The sequence below is a fragment of the Eriocheir sinensis genome, chromosome 49 (assembly GCF_024679095.1).
Source record: "Eriocheir sinensis breed Jianghai 21 chromosome 49, ASM2467909v1, whole genome shotgun sequence".
NCBI lineage: Eukaryota > Metazoa > Arthropoda > Malacostraca > Decapoda > Varunidae > Eriocheir > Eriocheir sinensis.
The window spans coordinates 10,987,061-11,010,518 of NC_066557.1; the positions used below are offsets into that span (position 1 = coordinate 10,987,061).

General features: G+C 44.8%; 2 protein-coding genes across 9 annotated transcripts in view; one reads left to right on the forward strand and one right to left on the reverse strand.

The window, feature by feature from the left end:
• Positions 1–18,576, reverse strand: part of LOC126981907 (uncharacterized) — a 35,523-nt gene extending 16,947 nt beyond the window's left edge. The window contains exons 1-13 of one of the 8 annotated variants that reach the window (XM_050833560.1): positions 18,474–18,568; positions 18,304–18,343; positions 18,134–18,173; positions 14,595–14,829; positions 13,958–14,165; positions 13,366–13,547; positions 12,256–12,395; positions 10,815–11,010; positions 9,959–10,105; positions 9,547–9,672; positions 8,682–8,918; positions 7,957–8,125; positions 4,765–5,397 (exon numbers count right to left, since the gene is read on the reverse strand). In XM_050833560.1, coding sequence (XP_050689517.1) covers positions 5,219–5,397; positions 7,957–8,125; positions 8,682–8,918; positions 9,547–9,672; positions 9,959–10,105; positions 10,815–11,010; positions 12,256–12,395; positions 13,366–13,547; positions 13,958–14,165; positions 14,595–14,750 — 1,740 coding nt within the window. In that variant the 5' untranslated portion in view covers positions 14,751–14,829; positions 18,134–18,173; positions 18,304–18,343; positions 18,474–18,568 and the 3' untranslated portion in view covers positions 4,765–5,218. Of the gene's footprint in view, positions 1–4,764; positions 5,398–7,956; positions 8,126–8,681; positions 8,919–9,546; positions 9,673–9,958; positions 10,106–10,814; positions 11,011–12,255; positions 12,396–13,365; positions 13,548–13,957; positions 14,166–14,594; positions 14,830–16,714; positions 16,878–18,133; positions 18,174–18,303; positions 18,344–18,473 lie in introns of those variants that run through there. The other 7 variants (XM_050833561.1, XM_050833562.1, XM_050833565.1 and 4 more) reach the window with 7 other exon arrangements.
• Positions 18,577–19,647: 1,071 nt separating this feature from the next.
• On the forward strand, positions 19,648–23,458 carry LOC126981669 (COX assembly mitochondrial protein homolog). The gene is made up of 4 exons (XM_050833096.1): positions 19,648–19,796; positions 20,837–20,941; positions 22,100–22,212; positions 22,968–23,458. The coding sequence occupies exons 1-4, from the start codon at positions 19,730–19,732 to the stop codon at positions 23,067–23,069; spliced, it is 387 nt and encodes a 128-aa protein (XP_050689053.1). The 5' UTR covers positions 19,648–19,729; the 3' UTR covers positions 23,070–23,458.

The window sequence follows — 23,458 nt, forward strand, 5'->3', positions numbered from 1 at the left end:
GTCTCACAAAGCTTTTTAACCGTAATTAAGAGTTGCTGGAAGGCTGAATCAGACATACATTACCACTACCACCATCCTCGCTGTTTCTAGAACAACACTCTGTACATGTTGTATTTATATGTACAGAGTGTCGTTCTAGAAACAGGGAGGATGGTGGTACTGTCTGTCTGATTCAGCTTTCAAGCAACTCTTAATGTGTTACAAAGCTTTGTGAGACTGTACAGGTCTACGTTTACTGGTCTGAGCTTGCACAGTTCATGAGAGACCAGTACGTGTTTGTAAACAAAAGCACCAGCTTTTGACGATGGGACACCACTAACACAACACCGGGTGCCTTCAATACCATTCAAATTCAAATTCAAATATCTATTAGAACAGTGGGGGGAAGGTACAGAGAGGGGGGTGGGCATACATACAAAGATAAATATCAATACACATCCATGTCAATACAAAGAGGAAAAGCGAGGGAAAAACAGAGGTGAAGGAGGAGGTGGAAGGCAGCCGAGCGGAATTGGCACTGGTATTTTTGTTTTACAGTTTTGGAAGTGGAGGATATTAGGGAACATATGGCAAAAATAATTGGGCAGATGCGAGTACAACGGCTTACCAGCCTTACATACAGGTATAAATGTATACGTAGTTTACATACAGGTATAGTTATTTACATAAAAAAGAATACATAAAGTGGGTAAACTTAGCTTAGCAGGATAAAATCATGCGATATGATATGATGACATAAAAGGGTTACAGGGGACATGTAGGGGAGTGATGATAAAAGTAAGGTCACAAGTGAAAATACACTGAAGAACGATGAGAATGGACACGGGGAATAGACATGAAAGGCGTCGGCGTGGAGACCGACGATATACACATTGGTGGTCTGGTGTGGTATGTGGTGTAGGGAGTAGATGATTGATACATTACGCGGGTGGTTATAATGGCATGCTCACAAACGAATCTGGAATATCAAATTTGAGGCAGTGAATAATCATTTTTTGGGCAAAGTTAAATGATTTTTCTCTTTGATATATTGATTTTTGAGTAACATAAAAAAATAACCTAGTGTTTCAATGTTGATGATCTAAGTATGAAATCTCTTCACCGAAGATATTTCATACCCTGAAGTTTTTTCATCGGGCCATGCATGCGCAGTAGGGAGGAGACAACGTTTTTTTTTCTGAGAGGCAGAAAAAAGTAGCGATTATCGCTAGTTTGGTTACAAAAGTAACGAAGATACCGATATATATTTAGATAGGTAGTGGATGGCCGATAACCCGATTTTGTTATCAGCGATAAAGTATCGCGATAACGCCCAGCTATGGTTATTCCTCCGCTGCTTGAATATATAGGTTAATGCCGCGTCATGTGAAGGGGTACAGCTATTTTTCAACCTTCAAATTATCGTCATATCACTCTGTTTCACGCTTTGATCTTTGGTAATTAGAAAGATAAATGCAGTTTCTTACCCACGGAGTGAAGTTCAATGGCCTCCTCTTCCAAATTAAAGGTTAAAAAGGTGTAATGTGAAGGGGGACTTAATGATATTTCAACCTTCAAGTTATCAATGAATTACGCTATTACATAAGAACATAAGAACATAGGGAAACTGCAAGAGGCCGAGTGGCCTACACAGGGCAGCTCCAGAATCCCCCTAATTACTCACAATGGGTGAGGTGTAGTTTCAGGGGTTACAGGTAGAGGCTTGATCCTCATTTACCTTCGGTACGGGCGTAAGCTATCGTCCCTGCACTAACTACGTGACTGCTGAATCTATTCCATTCCCCCACCACCCTATTACTAAATCAATGCTTGCCTATATCTCATGCTTTGCTCTTTGGTAGGGTAAGGTGGGGTAAGTTGCCCCCCTTAAGGGAGATTGGCTGTTGTAGCCACATTTTTTGCAATATAATTTTGAAAAAAATTTCTGTTGAAAGCTTAAGCTAAGGCCTATCTATGGAATATATTATATCCACTCATTATGATTTTGACTTTATTATAATGACAATTTAAAAAAAATAATAAAGGGGGCTTCTTACCCTTCATGTGGCTTACAATAATAATAAAACTCACAGAAACATCAGGAAAATATTTTTTTTACTTTATAAAAAATATAAATGTATTCCCTTTTTGAAAACTATACCCTATAAATCTCTCGATGTGAAATATAGGAACACAATCAAATTTGTGTCTCCTAATGAATATAATGTAAAACTAAACAATTAATTAATTTTCTAAAAGCTATCCCCAAACAAGGCCATTCATCCTCATCAGACGAAGCTGGAGATGGAATTTTTTCTTTGTTGCTGATAATGGATGAGTTGCTGACAATAAATGAGAGCTCAAAGATAATTACACAAGATAACCTCACATGTGGGGTAAAAGGCCTCCCTGTGGGGAGGCGGTGGCTGAACAGATAGCGAGATGGCCCCGCATTCAGGAGGATGCAAGTTCAATCCCCGACCGGTGCCACCAAGCTGGGATTTTTCAGCCGCTGCCGAGTGGCTTAAAACTACCCACATGCTGTCCAGAAGACCACCTATCAACCCGGACTCTAGATTCTGGGATTAAGGATGAGCTCCGGGAGGGCAGCATGAGCCAATGCAAGATGGCGCCACTATAAACACTCACCTGCGGAAGAACGGGCTGGGCCGACCATCAGGACCCACCGGTAAGAAACCTTGGACTGACCATCAGGATCCACCGGGAAGAAGCCTATCGGTGCAATAGGCTAAGACGCTAAAAAAAAAATAAATAAATAAATAAATAAATAAATAAAAATTACCCCAAAGGCACAGGGGGCCTCTTACCCTGGCAATTCATATATATACAAAATATCACCATCTTTCCTACAAGTAAATAGGCAGAGTATAATCACATGCAATATGGTCTAGACATCTTAGAGCAAGTATCCATAGCCATCAGGCTAACTCAACAGTTCTTAATTGCTAATACTTTCTAAGAAGTCCGCCTCCCCCTCCGCCCCTCCAGCCCCCCTACCCCCCAAGACAAGCCTGGGGAACTGTGGGGAACCGGGGTTTTGGGGGGAAGACAAAATCACTGAAAAATGGGCTTCCAAAATTTCCATAGAAAAATCCCTGAATGAAGGAAAATTCCCAAGTCTCGAAAGTAATAAAAGTCCCAACTTTTTAACCTAACAGCCCCCCTCGCCCCCCTGCTAACCCCCCACATGTATGATGCGCCGGAAAATCTTTTTTTTTTTTTTTTTTGGTGGGGAGCATATTTAAACTACTCCAACCGAACTTTACGACCTCGACCCCCCCACTGTTCCCCAGGCTTGTCTTCGGGGGTAGGGGGGCTGGAGGGGCGGAGGGGGAGGCGGCCCTGTTGTTTTTGTTGTTTTTTTTTTTTTTTTTTTTTGTTGTCGTTGGGGATATACCCCAAAGGAGGAAGGCGGTGCATGCCACGCAACCCCCCAGACGGCTGGTAGAGAGACGCCCAATTCTTTCAAGGAGGCCCAACAACGGGGCTGAGGGCGTCGGAGAGCCCACCTTTCCACCCCACGGCACGGGACAAGTCTCCAACCCACGGCCTAGCAACCCGCCGCAGCGCAAGGCCGAGACTCTACCACGGGAGCCCCCCAAAGGAGGCGGACTCCTTAGAAAGTATTACCATCAGGCTAACTCTACAGTTCTTTGGCGTTAATTAGATACCATTAAAATCACTGAAAACTTACGGGAAATTAGTCAAAAAGATGAAATATCCCCTTGTGGCCAGAGCAAGTGTTCACTTAGTAGTTCCTGTGAGCACAGTGAGTTGGCGTTGCCTGCCTGCTTGAAAAAAAAAAAAAGTAAAAAAAAAAAAAAATAAAAAAAAAATGAATAACAAGGGCCGGGGGCCTTTCACCCCAGGGGGGCATCTTACCCCTCACCTTACCCTAATTAGGAAGATTAATGAAGTTTCTTCCCTTCAGGGTGAATGGCCTCCTCGTACTCTGTGGCCTGAAATTAGAAGGTGTACGGCGTATAATTCGAAGGGGGACTTATCTAGAATTCAACCTTCAAATTGTCCTCGTATCACTCTGTTTCACACTTTGCTCTTTGGTAAGTGGAAAGATCAATGCAGCTCCTTACCCTCGAAGTGAATTGTAATGGCGTCCTCCTCCTCTGTATATTAAAAAAGAATCTCAAGTGTTGTACAGCATACATTCCTCCGCACGCACACTCCTCCTCCGTTTTTTCTTTTCCTCTTCATATTTCTATCTTCTTTGTCACCTACGTTCTACTTCTTTTTTCTTTCCCTTTTGTTGTAATTATCTTCCTCCTCCTCCTCGTCATCATCATCATATTCTCAAACAAACGGTGATTTCAAGGCCGAGAAAGATACCCCACAGAGAGGAGGAGAAGGAGGGGGAGAAGGAGGAGGAGGGGGAGAAGGGGGAGGGGGAGAAGGGGGAGGAGGAGGTGGAGGGAGAGGAGGAGGAGAGGAGGAGGAGGGGGAGGAGAGGAGGAGGAGGAGGAGGGAGAGGGGAGGGGAGGGAGGAGGAGGAGGAGGGGGGAGGAAGAGGAGGGAGAAGGGGGAGGAGGAGGAGGAGGGAGGGGAGGGAGGAGGATGGAGAGAGGAGAAGGAGGAGGAGGAGGGGAGGGGGAGGATGATGGAGAGGAGGAGGAGGGGGAGGGGGAGGAGGATGGAGAGGAGGAGAAGGAGGAGGAGGAGGGGGAGGAGGGGGATGGGGAGGAAGAGGAGGAGGAGGAAGAAGAAAAAGGATGGTCGAAAAAATACAAAAATATACTCAACTAATATATTAAAGTGCATTTACTACTACAACTACTACTACTACTACGACTACTACTACTTCTACTGAGTGCGGCCTACCAGTTCGACCGTCATTTATCAGCTTTGCACTCTCTCCCGGCCTACCCACCCACAACCCACCTGTTTATCTCTCTCTCTCTCTCCCTCTCGACCCGGGGGAGGGGGGTGGTATTAGTATTAGTAGTAGCAGTAGTAGTAGTAGTAGTGGTAGTAGTAGTGGTGGTGGTGGTGGTGGTGGTATTATTATTATTATTATTATTATTATTAGTAGTAGTAGTAGTAGTAGTGGTGGTGGTGGTGGTGGAAGTAGTAGTAGTAGTAGTAGTAGTAGTAGTAGTAGTAGTAATAAGCATAACAATAATAATAATAAAACAACAATAGCATTAACTAACCAACAAAAACAAAGAAAAAAACAAAAACAAAGGATAAAAGGTCACTAATCATACTATAACTTCGAATTAGGAACAGTAGCCCCAGTAGCCCCAGCAGCATCCTCAGCCTCCTTCATCTTCTTCAGGTAGTCATCCCGTAGCCTCCTCCTGAGCACTTTCCCGATGGCGTTCTTGGGCAGCGACTCCACCACCTCCACGCCCCCCGCCAGCCGCTTGAAAGGGGCCACGCGGGCTGTGAGGGGGAGGGGGAGTGGGGTGAAGGGAAGGGGTAATGGGAAAGGAAGGGTAAGGGAAAGATAGAACGGGGAGGAGGGAAAGTGGGGAGGAAAACGGGGAGAAGGGGAAATTATGGGGGAATGGAAGGAAAGGGAGGAAAGAAAGGGGAAGGATATGGAAGAACAGAAGGAAGAAGGGAAGGAAAGGAAGGGGTGAGTGATGGGGGAAGGGGTAAGAGGAGAGGAAGAGGGGAGGAGGAAAGGGAAGGAAAGGAAGAGGTGAGTAGATAGGATTGAGAGAAAAGAAAGGGAAAGTAAGAAAGGGAAAGAGTATTATGCTGGGTTCACACATTCACGATTTGTGGTCCACGATGGCCTCCCGGAGAGCAGGTGGTTAAACCGTGACCTCTGGCCACGATCTGACCGCCGGATTACCCCTGTGGCGGCTGTACAACGGTGTACAAAGGTAGTACGCCGGAACGCGAACGACGTTCCCGGACCATTCGCGACCGTACCCCGGAGCCCTCCCGACCCACTTACGGCGGCCACGGAAAATGACAGTGTATCACCAAGGTTACAGCCGGTAACCCACGGGCCCAGGCCGACAACTTTATGAGGTCGGTAGGCGTCCGCAGCACACGTTATCATACCGTGGTTGAGCGGCGGAATGTCACGGTTATTTGCGATGGCTTACCGACGTTCCCGACGGACCCTTCCCGATGCCATCCCGGATAGTCACGGCATTTGACAGTTGTCGTGGTAAGCCACGATCATTTTGCTCACACCAAAATGATCGTGAGACACTGCCGAGGTCCAAGGAGGGATGGGCAAGTACCGTTAATTTGAGTACCGGTACCGAAAACTCAAGTACCGTTAGTACCGGTACCGGGACCGGTACCCGAAGGAGTTTTTTTTCTTAATGACTTCTGATGAAATTCCCAAATAAATTTCCTGTAAAGAAAACTCTCTCTCTCTCTCCTTCAACTTAATATCAACTAGAGTAGAAATGCAACGTTAAGGAGCCTTCTGTGTGGTCTGATTTTCTATGTAAATCTATGTAAATTCTCTCTCTCTCTCTCTCTCTCTCTCTCTCTGAATGAAGTGAATATTTATTTTTTCGATAAAAAAATAGGATGTATAGTTATTATGGATGTACTCGATCATAGTCTAATAACAATAACAATATATATTAGCGTTTTCTAAAGACTCGTGGGACTCACTAACTTTTAACATAAGACTTCGTTTTCTTTTTACTTGCCACTGTTAAATTCATATGACTCGTTAACTTTTAGAGAGAGAGAGAGAGAGAGAGAGAGAGAGAGAGAGAGAGAGAGAGAGAGAGAGAGAGAGAGAGAGAGAGAGAATCATATTTATCCAATAAAGCATTAACGAAAAAAGAGTTTGAATCCCTTGGCGAGAGTTTTTGGCTATAAAGAATTGTATGATGGATTATATAAGATGATTAAATATTGGAGGTGTAGTAGGCGAGAGAGAGAGAGAGAGAGAGAGAGAGAGAGAGAGAGAGAGAGAGAGAGAGAGAGAGAGAGAGATCACTACTTAGTAAGTGGATATCTCGGTGATATGGGTAGTGGGTAATCGATCATAGTCTAATAACAATAACAATATTTATTAACAACCTAAAAAAGAAAAAGAATCGGACATGAAGAATTATCCAGTAACTCCAATAAATAAATCAAATAATAAAATAATGGAAACGGGAGCTGTGATGGAGACGGAAAGCAGGAGAAAATGGTGGGAACTTGGGGGGACGGTCAGCGGGGCAGTAACTCTTCTAAAATGTGTGTGTGTGTGTGTTTAAGAATGTACAGACTCATTTGTATTATGTAGGGGCTGTACCACTATCATAGCGGAAATCATATGTAATGAGTTAGTGTATGCCAGTGTTCTTGTGTGTTGCTGGTCCTACTTGACTGTTTGTAAGATCATAGTGTGTGTGTGTGTGTGTGTGTGCGCGAATAATGAATTGTTTATGCACTGCCTAATGCCAACAATATGTATGTTCTATTTTCAATGCACTTAAGAATACGCCACAGTACGGAAATGTAATTTAGGGGTGCAAGCAGAAATCTACCTCATCCATTTGACTGTAATTTGTCAGTGAACCATATCAAATCAAATCAAATCAAATCTCTCTCTCTCTCTCTCTCTCTCTCTCTCTCTCTCTCTCTCCTTTATTTCGCTTCCCTTCCTATTCCTCCTCCTCATCCTTCCCCACTTCCCTTCCTCCATTACCTTACTTCCCCTCCCCTTCCCCTCCCTTCTCCCCCATCACCTTCCCTTTCTTTCCCTTCCCCAATTCTCCCCACTCCCATCATTCCCTTCCCTCTTTTCTCTAGCCCTCCCCTCCCCTCTTCCCCCATAACCTTCCCTTCCCACCCCTTTCCCTATCCTCCCATTCCCCAATCTTCCCTTTCCCCATTTTCTCCACCCCTTTTCCATCCTTTCCCTTCCCCTCCCCTTTCCTTCCCAACTCCCTTCCCCTGTCTTCCCCACTATCACCCTTACCTCTCCTTCCCCTCCTTCCCCCACTCCCCACCTTCCCCCCCATCACCTACCTGCCACATAGTCCTCCAGGGCCCGTGGGGAGGGGGCGCGTCCCCCCGGGGAGGGCACCACGTACGCCCGGGGTGCCTCCCCAAGGCGTGGGGAGGGCACCCCCAGCACAGCCACGTCCCCCACGCCCTCCACCCCCCGAAGCACCGCCTCGAGCTCACTGGGGCACACCTGGGGGGGGAGGGGGGGGGAGATGAGAGATGGGGAAGGAAGGGGGAGGGGGGAAGGGAAAAAAAGGGAAAAAGGGAGATAGGGGGAAGAGTCGAGGATGGAGAGGAGAGAGAGAGAGGGGGGAGGATGGGGAAGGAGAGGGGGAGGATGGGGAAGGAGAGGGGGAGGGAGGGGAAGAAGGGGGGAGATGAGAGATGGGGGGGAGGAAGGGAAGTGAAAAAGGGGAAGGCAGGGAAAGGAGGAAGAAGGAAAAAGGGAAGGGAAAAGGGAAAGGAAAAGGAGGAGGAGAGAAAAGAAAGGGAGGAAGGAGGGAAGAAGAATGAAGAGAGAAATGAGAGGAGAGGAAAAGGAAGAAGAGAAAATGAGGAAGGGAGGAAGGGAGGAGGAGAGAGGAAGAAGAGGGAAATAAGGAGAGAAGGAATATAAAAAAAAGAGGAAAAAGGGGAAATATAGTAATAGAGGTAGTAGTAGTAATAGTAGTAGTAGTAGTAAAAGTAGTGATAGTTATTGTTATTCTTATACTATTCAAATCTGTCTCTCTCTCTCTCTCCCTTACCTGGAATCCCTTCACCTTGATGAGATCCTTTATCCTGTCCGTGATGAAGAGGAAGCCGTCCTCGTCCACCCGCCCCAGGTCCCCCGTGGCCAGCCAGCCCCCAGCCTCCAGGCCCAGGGGCGGCCCGGGGGTGGCGCCGGGCGGGGGAGTGTACCCCAGCATCAGCCCCGGCCCCCGCACCCACACCTCACCTTCTTCACCCACCCCCAGTGTCTTCCGGGTCTCCAAATCCACGACCTGGAAGGAATGGTTGGGGAAAGGGGGTTAGGAGTGGGGTTGTTGGGTTGGGAAAGGGTTTGGGGGGGTTAAGAATGAGTTTTGGGGTTTGGAAAGGGTTTGGGGTTTTAGGAAAGGGGGGCTTTTAAAGGGTTTGGCGATTTTAGAAAGAGTTTAAAGTGAATTTTATATATAGGAAGATGGGGTGCGTGAAAAGGGGAAGGAAGGGAAAGGGGGAAGAAGGGAAGGGGAAAAGGGGAAGAAAAAGGAGAAGGAAGGAAAAATTTATGAGAAAAAAGAAAGGGAAAGAAAAAGAGAGAGAGAGGATGTGAGAAACACTTATTAACTACACTCTCCCAAACTCTCATTCCCTCCCCCCATACACTCCCTTCCTCCCTTTCCTCCCCTTCCCTTTTTTCTCCCCCATTACCTCCCTCCCTTCCCATTTCCCTCCCCTTCCCCCTTTCCCCCACCCTTCCCCCTTTCCCCCACCCTTCTCCTTCCCTCCTCTTCAATCTTCCCCACTCCCCTCCTTCCCCACACCCACTCTTTCCTCCCCTTCCCCCTGTTCCCCACCCTTCCCCTTCCCTCCTCTTCAACCTTCCCCACTCCCCTCCTTCCCCATACTCTCCCCCCTCCCCACACTCACCTTCAGCTCCACGTAGGGCAGCACGGGGCCCACTGCACCAGGTTTGAATCCCACCCGCGGGTTTGAGGAAGCCACTGGGGCACAGGTCTCCGTCAGGCCGTACCCGTTACCCAGGGGCGGCCCGACCTGGGGGGAAGGGGTGGTGGTAGTAGTAATAGTATGAGGAGGAGGAGGAGGAGGAGGAGGAGGAGGTTTGTATTAGTGCAAGTCGATCAGTATTTTTTTTAGAACTTATAAATATGACTTTTTTGAGACACACACACACACACACACACACACACACACGTATAGCCGGAGTTAAAGGGATTAAGTCTTCCTCTCTTCCTTTCCCCTACAACCTTTTTAATAACTGTACAGGCCTTTCTCCTCCTCCTCCTCCTCCTCCTCCTCCTCCTGCCCCTCCCCCCCTCACCTTCTCCATGATAGCTTCCTGAGTGGCGGGGGGGATGGGTGCCGAGCCGCTGCCCAGGTACAGCAGCGAGGAGACGTCGAACTCATGCACCAGGGGGGAGTCCACGAGACGCTTGGCCAGGTGGGGGACCAGGGGGGTGTAGGTAGCCTGGGGGGAAGGGGGGAAAGGGGGAGTTTATTTATGGTGGGTAGGTGGGAAGAGGTTGTTTGTGTGTGTGTGTGTGTTTGTGTGTTTTTGGTTATTTTTTTTGTTCCTTGTATTATTTTTGTTTTCTTTCTTTCTTTCTCTCCTTCTTTCTTTCGTCCCTAATCCATTCTTTCCACTCATCTACCCTTCCATTCTTTCTTCCTTCCTAATCCATTCTTTCCACTCATCTACCCTTCCATTCTTCCTTCCTTTCTAATCCATTCTTTCCACTCATCTACCCTCCCATTCTTCCTTCCTTTCTAATCCATTCTTTCCACTCATCTACCCTCCCATTCTTCCTTCCTTCCTAATCCATTCTTTCCACTCATCTACCCTTCCATTCTTCCTTCCTTCCTAATCCATTCTTTCCACTCATCTACTCTTCCATTCTTCCTTCCTTCCTAATCCATTCTTTCCACTCATCTACCCTTCCATTCTTCCTTCCTTCCTAATCCATTCTTTCCACTCATCTACCCTTCCATTCTTCCTTCCTTCCTAATCCATTCTTTCCACTCATCTACCCTTCCATTCTTCCTTCCTTCCTAATCCACTCTTTCCACTCATCTACCCTTCCATTCTTCCTTCCTTCCTAATCCATTCTTTCCCCTTCCACCCTCATTCCTATCCCTCTCCATCCTCTTCCATCCCTTCTGCTCCCACCCCACCTCACCTTATACTTCTGCACAGCCTGGAGGAAGGAGCGCAGGGAGAAGCGCCCCATCACTATCAGGCAGCCCCCCGCCAAGGCCGTGGTAGTATAAGTGATGAGGCCGTACATGTGGTAGAGGGGCAGCACCAGCAGCACCCTCGCCATCACCGTATTCCGCCGAGCACGCCCCTCCTCCCCCGACAAGTCCGAGAGGTACCTGTAATGGGGTGATGGGGTGATGGGGGAGAAAAGAAAAGGAGGAAGAAAGAGAGATTCCCCAGTCCCAGTCCCAGTGCCCTTTACCTTGAATGCGGCGTTAAACTCCAAAGCTCGTCAAGGACTTGGGGGTCAAAATCACGTCAAACCTCAAATTCTCACAGCAATGCATCGATGCAGCAAATAAAGAACAGAATGTTGGGCTTCATTAAAAGAAACTTTTATTTAAGAATAAAGATGTAATACTCCGCCTACAACAGTTTAGTCAGACCCCACTTGGAATATGCGTACAGTTTGGTCTCCCACCATGCAAAGGACATTGCTAAATTAGAAGGTGTTCAGCGTCAAGACGAAAATTATCCTTCCTTGCGCACAAATCCTACGAAGAAAGGCTTTCTACCCTTAACATGTTCTCTCTGAGAAACGTCATCCAGGAAAACTGATCGAATGTTTTAAAATACTTAATGGTTTCACGAATGTAGACAGATCAACATTGTTTATGATCGATGACACTTTGCGCACGAGGAACAATGGCGTAAAACTCAGATGTAGACAAGTAAATTCAGACTGCACCAAATTTTTCTTCACCAACGTTGTAGTGCGAGAATGGAATAAGTTTCCACCATCAGTGGTCCAGTGTAACACGATTGACTCCTTCAAAAATAAGCTCGACCGTCACTTCCTTCAACTTAATATCAACTAGAGTAGAAATGCAACGTTTTGGAGTCTTCTGATTAATGTAAAATCACTTAGGTTTAAGGACAGACCACCAAGTCTGGACCATGGGGTCTGTGTGGTCTGATTTTCTATGTAAATCTATGTAAATCAATCACCCCTCCCCTCCCTCCTTCCCTTTTTCCCCTCCCCCTCCCCCCCTTGCTGTCTACTTTCCTCTACTTCTTTCCTCCCTTTCCTTTCTTTCCCTTCCTTCTTTCCTCTCTCCTTCCCTTTTTTCCCCTCCTCCTCCCCCTCCCCCTTGCTCTCTACTTTCCTCTACTTCTTTCCTCCCTTTCCCTTCCTTTCCTCTCATCTACTAATCTTCCCTTCCTTTCCTTTCCTCCCTTCCTATCCTCTCCTCCTAATCTTCCCTTCCTTTCCTCTCCTTCAAATCTTCCCTTCCTTTCCTTTCCTTTCCTTTCCTCTCCTTCCAATCTTTCCTTCCTTCTTCAATCCCTTTCCCTTCTTCCCTTCCTTTCTTTCCTCCCTTTTCCCCCCTCCAATCTTCTTCCCCACTCACCCCACTCACTTGTTCTGGTGATAGATGGTCAGCAGGCTCCGGTGACTCAACATGACGCCCTTGGGTAGCCCTGTCGTGCCCGAGGAGAAGGGCATGTGGGCTACGGTGCTGCCCGCGTCGAAGCTGTCACTCTTGTTGTTGTTGTTGTTCTGGAGTTGTATAAAGTGTGTTAGAGGTTAGAGTGTGTGCGTTCGTATGTGTGTGTCTGCTACTTTTTGCTAGGATCTTTTTTTTTTTCTCTAATTTTTACTCTTGCATAAGGGATTTGGACAGTATAGGAATGAAAGAGTGAAGATGCTGGTTAACTCTTGCATAAGGGATTTGGACAGTGTAGGGGTGAAAGAGTGAAGATGCTGGTTAACTCTTGCATAAGGGATTTGGACAGTATAGGGATGAAAGAGTGAAGATGCTGGTTAACTCTTGCATAAGGGATTTGGACAGTATAGGGATGAAAGAATGAAGATGCTGGTTAACTCTTGCATAAGGGATTTGGACAGTGTAGGGGTGAAAGAGTGAAGATGCTGGTTAACTCTTGCATAAGGGATTTGGACAGTGTAGGGATGAAAGAGTGAAGATGCTGGTTAACTCTTGCATAAGGGATTTGGACAGTATAGGGATGAAAGAGTGAAGATGCTGGTTAACTCTTGCATAAGGGATTTGGACAGTGTAGGGATGAAAGAGTGAAGATGCTGGTTAACTCTTGCATAAGGGATTTGGACAGTGTAGGGATGAAAGAGTGAAGATGCTGGTTAACTCTTGCATAAGGGATTTGGACAGTATAGGAATGAAAGAATGAAGATGCTGGTTAACTCTTGCATAAGGGATTTGGACAGTGTAGGGGTGAAAGAGTGAAGATGCTGGTTAACTCTTGCATAAGGGATTTGGACAGTATAGGAATGAAAGAGTGAAGATGCTGGTTAACCTTTCCTTCCCTTTCCTCCTCTTCTTCCCTCTTTCCTTCCTTTCATTCTTTCCCTTCTTCCTCCCTTTCTCTTCTTTTCTCCCTCTCCTTTCCTTCCTCTTCTCTCCCCCATCTTCCCTTCCTTATCCTCCCTTTCCTCTTTTATTTTCCTTTCGCCTCATCCCTTCTTCCTTCCCCTTCCTCCCCTTCTTCCTCACCTGCACCTCCGTCCGCATGAGGGAGGCGAAAGAGGGGTGATGGGAGGAGGCGCCCATCACCCACACCCCCTTCAGAGTGCCGGGGGGGAGGAGGGAGGGGAGCTGGTCCACCACCCCCGCCACCCCCTCCTCCACCACTGCCCACCGCGCTCCACTCATACGAACCACATGGGCCACCTCCTCTGTTGGGGTGAGAGGGGTGAGAGGGGGAAGGTACAGATTGTGGGGTGAGAGGGAAGAGGGAAAAATGAGAGGGATGGGAGGGAAGGTAAGGAGAGAGAGAAGGAGGAAAATGTGAGACGAAAGGGAGAGGGAAGGGAGAGAAAAAGGTAAAATGAGAGGAAGTGAGAGGGAAGTATGAGTGGGGTGAGAGGGGAAGATAGAACACACACACACACACACACACATACTTTCCATATCTCCCTGTTCTGGCACTCCCTCTCAGCACACTCAATCCTGCTACTTCTAACTCTCTCGTTCCAATACGATCTTTACCCCAATACCCCTTACTCCAATTTTCTCCCTCTCTCCCCTCTCACCCCATTCACTTTCCCCCTCTCACTCCCTACTCCCCTCCCCCCAACGCACTCACCAGGGGACAGGGCAGGGCTGACGGGCACACACACGGCGGGGCACAGCATGATGGCGAGGTTAGCGATGAGGAAGTCAATGTGGTTTGGGGAGATGAGCAGCACCGCCTCCCCCGCCCCCACGCCCGCCTCCACCAAGCCCGCACACACCCGCGGCACGATGGCACACACGTCGCTGTAGGTGTGGTGCTTCCCCGTGCTGGCGTCCATCTGGGGGTGGGTGGGGGGTGGTGAGAAAGGGGTGGTTGTGGTGGTGATGGTGGTGGGATGTGTGCATGTGCTGGGGGGTGATGGTGATGGTGGTACTGGTGTGTAAGGGGTGATGGGGGAGAAATGGATAGTGGTTGTGAGGGTGAGAAAAAGATATGTTGGTGGTGGTGATGGTGGTGAGATTGATGGTTGATGGCTGATTAAGAATAAGGTAGGTGGCAGGATGAATTTTACAAGGTGGCAGGATAAATCTTACAGTTACACTCCACTATCCACCACAGAGGCAGAGAAAGACCTGGGACTATACGTTACCAGGCTACCAGTGAAGGCAAAATCCGTGCCAATCGCAGCGGACGGGTTAAAAAAGATGAGTGGGCTAAACAGGGATTAAGCATACTAAGAGGAATAGCCTTCTCCTCCTCCTCTTACCAGTGCCTTCTTCCCTCCATGCTGGGCTAGAGTTTGGATCATGAAGGCGGCAAAGTTCATGTTCGGGATGGGAGGGAGAGGAACGTCACTCTTGAACCTTAATATATGCTCCTCTTCCCCCGCCTCCTCTTCCTTCCTCTTTGCCTCTTCTTTCATCTTTCCCTCTTCTTTATTTCTTTTCTTCCTCCTTTGATTTGGTTTGGTTTTTTCTTTGGTTGTCTTTTTTTTTCTTATTCTGTAAAAAAGTAATGTATGTAGTTAGCTTAATTGTATATGTGTGTGTGTGTGTGTGTGTGTGTGTGTATGCTCTCTCTCTCTCTCTCTCTCTCTCTCTCTCTCTCTCTCTCTCTCTCTCTCTCTCTCTTGCAAGATGATAAGAGATAAGAACGTCTAAAGTCCTCCAAACAATCACACGAGTACTTTCTTTTTCTTGAACTGAATTATCTCTGAAAGTAAGATAACAATGATAATAAAAAAGAAAGGAAGAAGAGGAAAAAAGAAATGAAGAGGAGGAAAAAGAAAGGAAAACGAGGAAAAAAGGGGTGGAGAAAAGAAAGAGGAGAAGAGGAGAAGAAAAGAAAGGAAGAGGAGGGGAAAAGGAAGGAGAGGAAAAAAGAAAGGAAGAGGAGGAAAAAGAAAGGAAAATGAGGAAAAAAGGGGTGGAGAAAAGAAAGAGAAGAGGAGAAGAAAAGAAAGGAAGAGGAGGGGAAAAGGAAGGAGAGGAAAAAAGAAAGGAATAGGAGGAAAAAGAAAGGAAGAGGAAAAAAGGGGTGGAGAAAAGAAAGACGAGAAGAGGAAGGAAGAGGAGAAGAAAAGAAAGGAAGAGGAGGGGAAAAGGAAGGAGAGGAAAAAAAGAAAGGAAGAGGAGGAAAAAGAAAGACAAAAAGGGTGGAGAAAAGAAAGACGAGAAGAGGAAGGAAGAGGAGAAGAAGAGGAAGGAAGAGGAGGGAAAGAGGACCATATATAAGATTCCCACATGACATATTCCTCTTCCTTCTCATCAATCATACCTTTCCTTCCCTCAATTCCTCCCTGACTACAACAAAAGCCAATTCAATATCTAATTTAACTCCGCTATACCTAATAGGTCACAATTTGGTAATACTTTGTTATCCCAATTATGCAACAGGAATTACAGGACAATTATATATATTTAACCATCACTGATAACGATACAGTAATTAGATACAGATTAACTCCGATATACCTAATAGGTCACAATTTGGTAATACTTTGTTATCCCAATTATGCAACAGGAATTACAGGACAATTATATATATTTAACCATCACTGATAACGATACAGTAATTAGATACAGATTAGCTCCGATATACCTGATGGGTCACAATTTGGTAATACTTTGTTATCCCAATTATGCAACAGGAATTACAGGACAGTTATATATATTTAACCATCACTGATAATGATACAGTAATTAGATACAAATTCACTTCATACAGTTTAGTTAAGACATAGGAGGAATTTATAGTATACAGCAATTATTAACGCTAAATTAAATACTATGCCTTGTATCTATCTATAAAACTGTACCTATAGTGAATAGTATATGGTATCTATCTATCTACCTATCTATATCTATTTAACCATTTATCTATTTATCTATCCTATCCATCTATCTATCTTCCTTTCTATTTCTGCAAACGTCCATTCTCCTCTGTTTCTTCGGCCCATCTATTTCTATTCCTATTTTTTTACTCCTTATTCTACTTTCCTTTCCTTTATTTCATTTATATTTCCTTCATTCCTCTAATTTTCTTTCCACCATTCTTCTTTCAATTATTCTTTCTCCAATACTAAATAATTTCTATACTCCTAACCTAACAATTCTCTCTCTCTCTCCTCCATCTAAATGTTCACTAGGTCAGTTTCAACGCCATGGTGACCGCATAACAACTGTCACTTAGGTTTAGGAAATAAAGACAGACCACCTAGTTTGGGCATTAGGGCCTGTGTGGTCTGTTTATCTATGTAATTCTATGTAATTCTCTCTCTCTCACTACAGGTAATTAGCTAATCAACAGGTACGGCCCAACTTAATCACCTTTGGGCACACCTCAACACTTCAGGTTCAACAGGTAAAAAGGTCCAATTATAAACACCTTATCTCGCGTTACCTGGCCGGGTTAATGAGCTGGGCCTTCCCTGACGCGTACCTGGCGACGCGAAGGAGCAAACTGAGCGAGATAAAAGTGATACTCATTATGGTTTGCAAGAAATTGATATGATTCTACTCCTCCTCCTCCTCCTAATCTTGCATCAAGGTCGAGGGGCCAAGGTCTTAAGCACATATTTGAGACGGCTGTAATAGGGGTTGTGGGCATTGTCAAGGGTAGTTTAATGACCCTGGTGGTAGTTTGACTCTTCCTCTGTACAGTGATTCTAAATAACAGTCATTAGAACCCGATTAATATCCTTTTTTGGACTTTGAAAAGTTAATTGTGAGAGGCGAATGTGTTTGGAGTGGATGGCGCCTAGACACACATATTTGACACGGTTTTTATAGAAGTTTTGGGCATTGTCAGGGCTAGTTTAATGACCCTAGAGATAGTTTGACTCTTCCTCTGTACAGTGATTCTAAATAACAGTCATTAGAACCCGATTAATATCCTTTTTTTGGCCTTTGAAAATAGTTAATGAGGAGAATGTGTTTGGAGTGGATGGCGCCCAGACACACATACTTGACACGGTTTTTATAGGAGTTTCAGACATTGCCAGTGGTAGTTTAATGACCCTAGAGATAGTCTGACTCTTCCTCTGCGCAATGATTCTAAATAACAGTCATTAGAACCCGATTAATCTCCTTTTTTTGGCCTTTGAAAATAGTTAATGAGACGAATGTGTTTGGAGTGGCTGCCGCCCAGACACACATATTTGACACGGTTTTTATACGAGTTTCAGACATTGCCAGTGGTAGTTTAATGACCCTAGAGATAGTTTGACTCTTCCTCTGCGCAATGATTCTAAATAACAGTCATTAGAGCCCGATTAATATCCTCTTTTGGGCATTGGAAATAATTAATGTAGGAGGCGGAGGCGTTTGAGAATGGTGTTTGGAGTGGATGGCGCCCAGACACACATATTTAACGCGGTTTTTATAGGAGTTTTAGACATTGTCAGGGGTAGTTTAATGACCCTGGTGGTAGTTTGACCCTTCTTCTGTACCATTAACCTAAAAGAAATACCCATTATAACCCGACTGATTTCTTTTTTTGGCTTTGGAAAGTTAATATGAGGCGGAGGCTTGAAGATGGAGGGACTTAGCTATCTTTCAACATCCATTTTATCGGTGAATTACTCTGTTTTATGCATTTTTCTTTGGTAATTAGAGAGATTAATGTAGTTTCTTACCCTCAGAGTGAAGTTTATTGGGTTATTTCTTCTCTGTCTTGAAAATAGAGGTTAGATTCCGTGTAATTCGAAGGGGAACTTAGCTATATTTCAACCTTCAAATTATCCTCATATTACACCATTCCACGCTTTGCTCTTTGTTAATTAGAAAGATTAATACAATTTCTTACCCTCGGAGTGAAGTTTAGTGGCCTCCTCCTCCTCTGTGGCCTGAAAATAAAGGTTAAAAGGTGTACTTTGAAGGGGGACTAAACTATATTTCAACCTTCAAATTATCCTCATTTTACACCATTTCACGTTTTGCTCTTTGGTAATTAGAAAGATTAATACAATTTCTTACCCTCGGAGTGAAGTTGAATGGCCTCCTCCTCCTCTGTGGCCTGAAAATAAAGGTTAAAAGCTGTAATTCGAAGGGGCACTTAACTATATTTCAACCTTCAAATTATCCTCATTTTACACCATTTCACGTTTTGCTCTTTGGTAATTAGAAAGATTAATACAATTTCTTACCCTCGGAGTGAAGTTTAGTGGCCTCCTCCTCCTCTGTGGCTTGAAAATTAAGGTTAAATGAGGTGCAAGATTCCTCCCTCACACATTCGTACCCAACTGAGGGGGTCACGGCCGCCCTTACATAACTCTCTTCTCTGTTGCTACGTCAAAAAGGAAGGGTTTTTATCTCCCTCCTCTAGGTCAGAAGGGTGAAATAAGGCCCCTTGTTATCTTTTAGTGAGGTGACATAAGCTGACAACTCTGGAAAGGCGTATAAATGTGATATATGTGAAGTGCATGGGTTAAATTAATTGACATGATTGAGATGTTTTTTCTGTGGTCTAAAAATATATATAAACAGAAAGAAGGGTGAAATAACGCCCGTTGTTATCTTTTAGTGAGGTGGCATAAGCTGATAACTCTGGAAAGGCATATAAATGTGACATGTGTGAGTGGGGTTTGAAGTGGTTTAAATTGATGAGAGATGTTTTTCATGTGGTCTCGAAATATATATAAACAGAAAGAATATTAATGAGTACCTATATATAAATCAGCTTAACTATCTGGAAAAGCGGGTTTGAAATGGGTTTGGGAGATTTTTTTTTCCTTTCAAGTGTATATATTCCTTGAAGCTGCATTGATTTGGTCTAGAAATATGTATAAACAGAAAGAATATTAAATTACCTATATATAAATCAGCTTAACTATTTGGAAAAGCGTATATATGATTTGAAGTAGGTTGATAGGCCCTTGAGGGTGGGGTGAGGGTTGGTAGCTATTCATCTCTCATCAACTATTTCAAGAGGACGAATATGAGGTCAGTCGCGTTGTAATGGGTGTTTTTGTTGGTTCATGGTACAGAAAAGGGGTCAAACTACCATCGGGGTCATAAAACTATAGCGCCCGAAACTCCTATGAAAGCCTTGTCAAGTGTATTTATTCCGTGAAGCTGCATTGATGTCATCTAGAAATATATATAAACAGAAAACAGGTTAATAGGTATATATGAATTATTTTAACTATTGAGTAAATGCGATGATATTATAGATAAGGAGTGAAATTAGAGTCCCCGGGGCAAGACGAGCCATCGGAATGTAAACAAACCTCGATGCTCGTCATATTCAAATCTAAAACGAAAGAAGATTTATTAATATCTGCAAATCACCCCATCTAATAATTAAGCGCGGTGATATTATGGATAGAGGGTAAAATAATATAGATAGAGGGCAAAATAATCAGTTCCCGAGCCAAGACGCGCCGTGAGATGTAAACAAAGCATGGCGGAGACCGAGGATGACGCAACGAAGCGGCCTTATAGGAACAAGGGCGGACCGCACGGCCTGGGTGAGTGGCGGTGGGGGGCACGGGGGGCAGGGCACGCCGCTCCCCGTTCAGCCTAGCAGGGGGCGCGGCGGGGAGAGCAGCAAGGGGTGGGTTAGGGGACATTTCTGTTATGAGGGTGAAGCTCACGGCCCGGCTGAGTGGCGGCAGGGGGCAGGGTTCGCCGCTTCCCGCTCAGCCAGGCAGGGGGCGCGGCGGGGAGGGCAGCAAGGGGTGGGTTAGGGGACATTTCTGTTATGAGGGTGAAGCTCACGGCCCGGCTGAGTGGCGGCAGGGGGCAGGGTTCGCCGCTCCCCGTTCAGCCAGGCAGGGGGCGCGGCGGGGAGGGCAGCAAGGGGTGGGTTTGGGCACCTTTCTGTTACGAGGGTGAAGCTCACGGCCCGGCTGAGTGGCGGCAGGGGGCAGGGCACGCCGCTTCCCGCACAGCCAGGCAGGTGGCGCGGCGGGGAAGGGGAGGAAGAGGTGGGTAAATAAGAACAATGGGAGACTGCAAGAGGCCTAATAGCCTACACAGGGCAGCTCCAGATTCCCCCCTCCCCCCACTACCACCTGTCATCCTCGTCCATGTAGCTATCCAGTCTACTCTTAAAACAAGCTATCGTCCCCTCGCACTCGCAGCACTGTTTTTATGTGCGTACTGAGTGTGGAAGCGTCCTTGTGGTGCCATGCAAAATTAGTGTGGTACACAGGCACCACGCTAATATATAGACGTGTTTGGCCGTCCTGAGTGCACATCTTGGCTTTTCAGAACCCACGTGTTGGCAACATTCCCGAGAAACATAAACAAACGTGTGACTTATTACATATGTCGTGCCCCGAGAGCATATTTTTCTATTTCCTCTATTTCCCAACATGTCCTCTGCGTGTATCGAAACACACGAGGTACCTAACTCCCTCTCTCCTGTCTGTGTGTGAAAAAGATTAATATCTTACTGATATATTAATAGTTGTGTATAAAAAAATGCATGTACAGCTCATGATATGGTGATTCTGAAGGTGTGTTGATGATTCTCGTTAAGTTTTCATTACTTTCTGTTTGGCAGGTGACCCAGATGACAGGTCACTCAGGAAAGTGGAAACTGAAGTCTGCATCCCCAAGAAGATGAGGGAGATAGCACGGCAGGAGAAATGTGTGCCAGAAGTTGATGGTAAGGAGCGGAAAAGCTGATAATATCCTTTCTATCCTATCTATCTTTGACCTCTGTTTAGTTGCTGGTAAAGAATGGGAAAGCTTTGTTATCCTTTCTATCTCTCTATCTTTACCATCTGTTCTTAAGTTGGTAACAGAACTAAAAAGCTGCTGATATCTTCCTCTACCATCTAATCTTCATAATCTCATACTCAACAATAGGTATATAATAATAATAATAATAATAATACCAAAAAGACTTAACCTTGATCTATTAATTACTTGTACTTACTTTCTGATGATGTCCAGTGTAGGATCTTTCCACTAATCTTTCCTTCCCTCACTTATTTGATTATGGATTTGATGTGAAGAGAACAAGCTCCTGTTAATCCTTCTACCTCTCCTTTACTTATTTGCTTGATGTGTCTGAATTCGGGAGGTCTATAAATCCCTCCTTCCTTCGCTATTCACTGGCTATAGATTTGAATTGAGGAGGGAAAGCTTCTATAAGTCCTTCTATACCTTTTTCACTTCAACTTCAACTTTCTCCCTCACTCTTTTTTACTCTTCAACTCTTGGTGTACTTGTGGTGTTCCAGATGTCCGTATTACTTCTTATTTGCTTGATATGTTTTTAATTTCAGGCAGGTAAGCTTCTATTAATTTCTCTTCTTTCTTCCTTCCCTTCAACCTCCACCTTCTCCCTCACTCTCTTCTTCTCTACTCTTGGTGTACTTGTGGTGTTCCAGATTTCCTTATTACTTCTTGTTTGCTTGATATGTTCTTGATTTCAGGCAGGTAAGCTTCTATTAATTTCTCTTCTTTCTTCCTTCACTTCAACCTCCACCTTCTCCCTCACTTTCTTCTTTTCTTCTCAACTCTTGGTGTATTTGTGGCAATCCGGATGTCCTCTTTACTTCTGATTTGCTTGATATGTGTTTGATTTCAGGAGGTTAAGCTTCTATAAGTCCCTCACCCCTTCATGTCAACCTTCACCTTCTCCCTCACTCTTCTTTTCTTCTCAACTCTTGGTGTATTTGCGATGTTTCAGATATCCTTATTATTCCTTATTTGCCTGATATGGATTTCATTTGATAAGGTTACATTTCTATAAGTCTTTCCTTCCCTCCTTCATGTCAACCTCCACTCTTTCTTACTCTCTTCTCTCCCTCTCTCAGCCTTCACCCGGTGCTGCAAGGATACAGGTCTGGCCATGGTGGTGAAGTGCAGGAAGGAGAACACGGCACTCTGGGACTGTCTCGGCTACTGGTACAAAGATGAGGAGTTTAAGGTGAGTGTGAGTGTGTGTGTGGGTGTGTAGGTGTTTATGCTTTTAATGAATGAATTTATGCTTAACTGAAAGAATGAATGAATGAAGTGTTAAATTGATTGCATATGCTTTTCTTTTGTTAGTTTCTGAATTATTAAAAACTGATTGCATATTTATTTCTTAGTTTCTGAAGTGTTAATTTTATTGAATATGTTTTTGATAGGTTCTGAAGACTTAAAAAAATATAACATAACTTTGTGTTAGTGTCTGAAGTAAATTGATTGCATAAAATTATACTCAAAGAAACCCCCCCTAGTTAAATAGCAAGATAGAGAAGACAGCCACAAGAATAGAAAACAAAAGGAAATATGGAAAACACAACCATCTTTTTGCCCTCTTCTACTATTAACCCGGTAGCAGCAGGGATCATGTTTCTTAATGGTCCCTCTAAGCCAGAAAAATGAGAAAAAATCACCCCTCACACAAACCATTTCATAATATACATCAAAGCATTTGTGATCAGATTATGTATCATCTATTTTTTTGGGTTTATATCATGGCACAAATTTGGCCTGTCGCTGCTGCCGGGTTAAAGTGTTAAATGCAAGATAGAAGAAAGTAACAAAAGGACAAAATTGAGATGAGACCAAAAACTGAAGAAAAAATACGATGAAAAGAAAATTAAGAGAAAAACAAATAAAAGAACAAAGAGAAATGATTAACACAACCTATGTCTTTTACAAGGAAGTCAATCTCTTTCTCTCTCGCCACTACAGAAAAGATGCACAGAGGAGTTCTTGGCGGAGCGCAGTGAGTTCCGCCGCACGGGCCTAACCAAGAAGCAGAGGGATGCGCAGGCGAGGGAGGCGATGGGCTGACAGAGATAAGGCCGACCTAGGTACACCCCTTCTTACCTCCCCCTTTCTTACACCCTACACCCTTAGCACACACTCACACATATCTTCCTCTCTGTTATCGTCTCTTACATCTACACCCTAAGCTGATACACACACACACACACACACACACACACACACATATGTACCTTTGAATATCTTACCCTCAATAGATATAAACATACATACATACATATTTCCTATACTTAAAACACACTCATAGACATACATATATACCTTCCCTTACACTTCTCTAATACACCTACACACATACCCTCCCATAAGTTACACTATATAAGCATTCACATACACACATATACATACATACATACTTTTCCTTACAGTAGTGTGATTATACGCACACACACATA

Coding starts and splice junctions, on each gene's coding strand:
- LOC126981669 (XM_050833096.1), top strand. CDS start 19,730: ATGGCGGAGACCGAGGATGACGCAACGAAGCGGCCTTATAGGAACAAG. Junction 20,942..22,099: donor ATGTGTGCCAGAAGTTGATG/GTAAGGAGCGGA, acceptor TCCCTCTCTCAG/CCTTCACCCGGTGCTGCAAG. Junction 22,213..22,967: donor ACAAAGATGAGGAGTTTAAG/GTGAGTGTGAGT, acceptor TCGCCACTACAG/AAAAGATGCACAGAGGAGTT.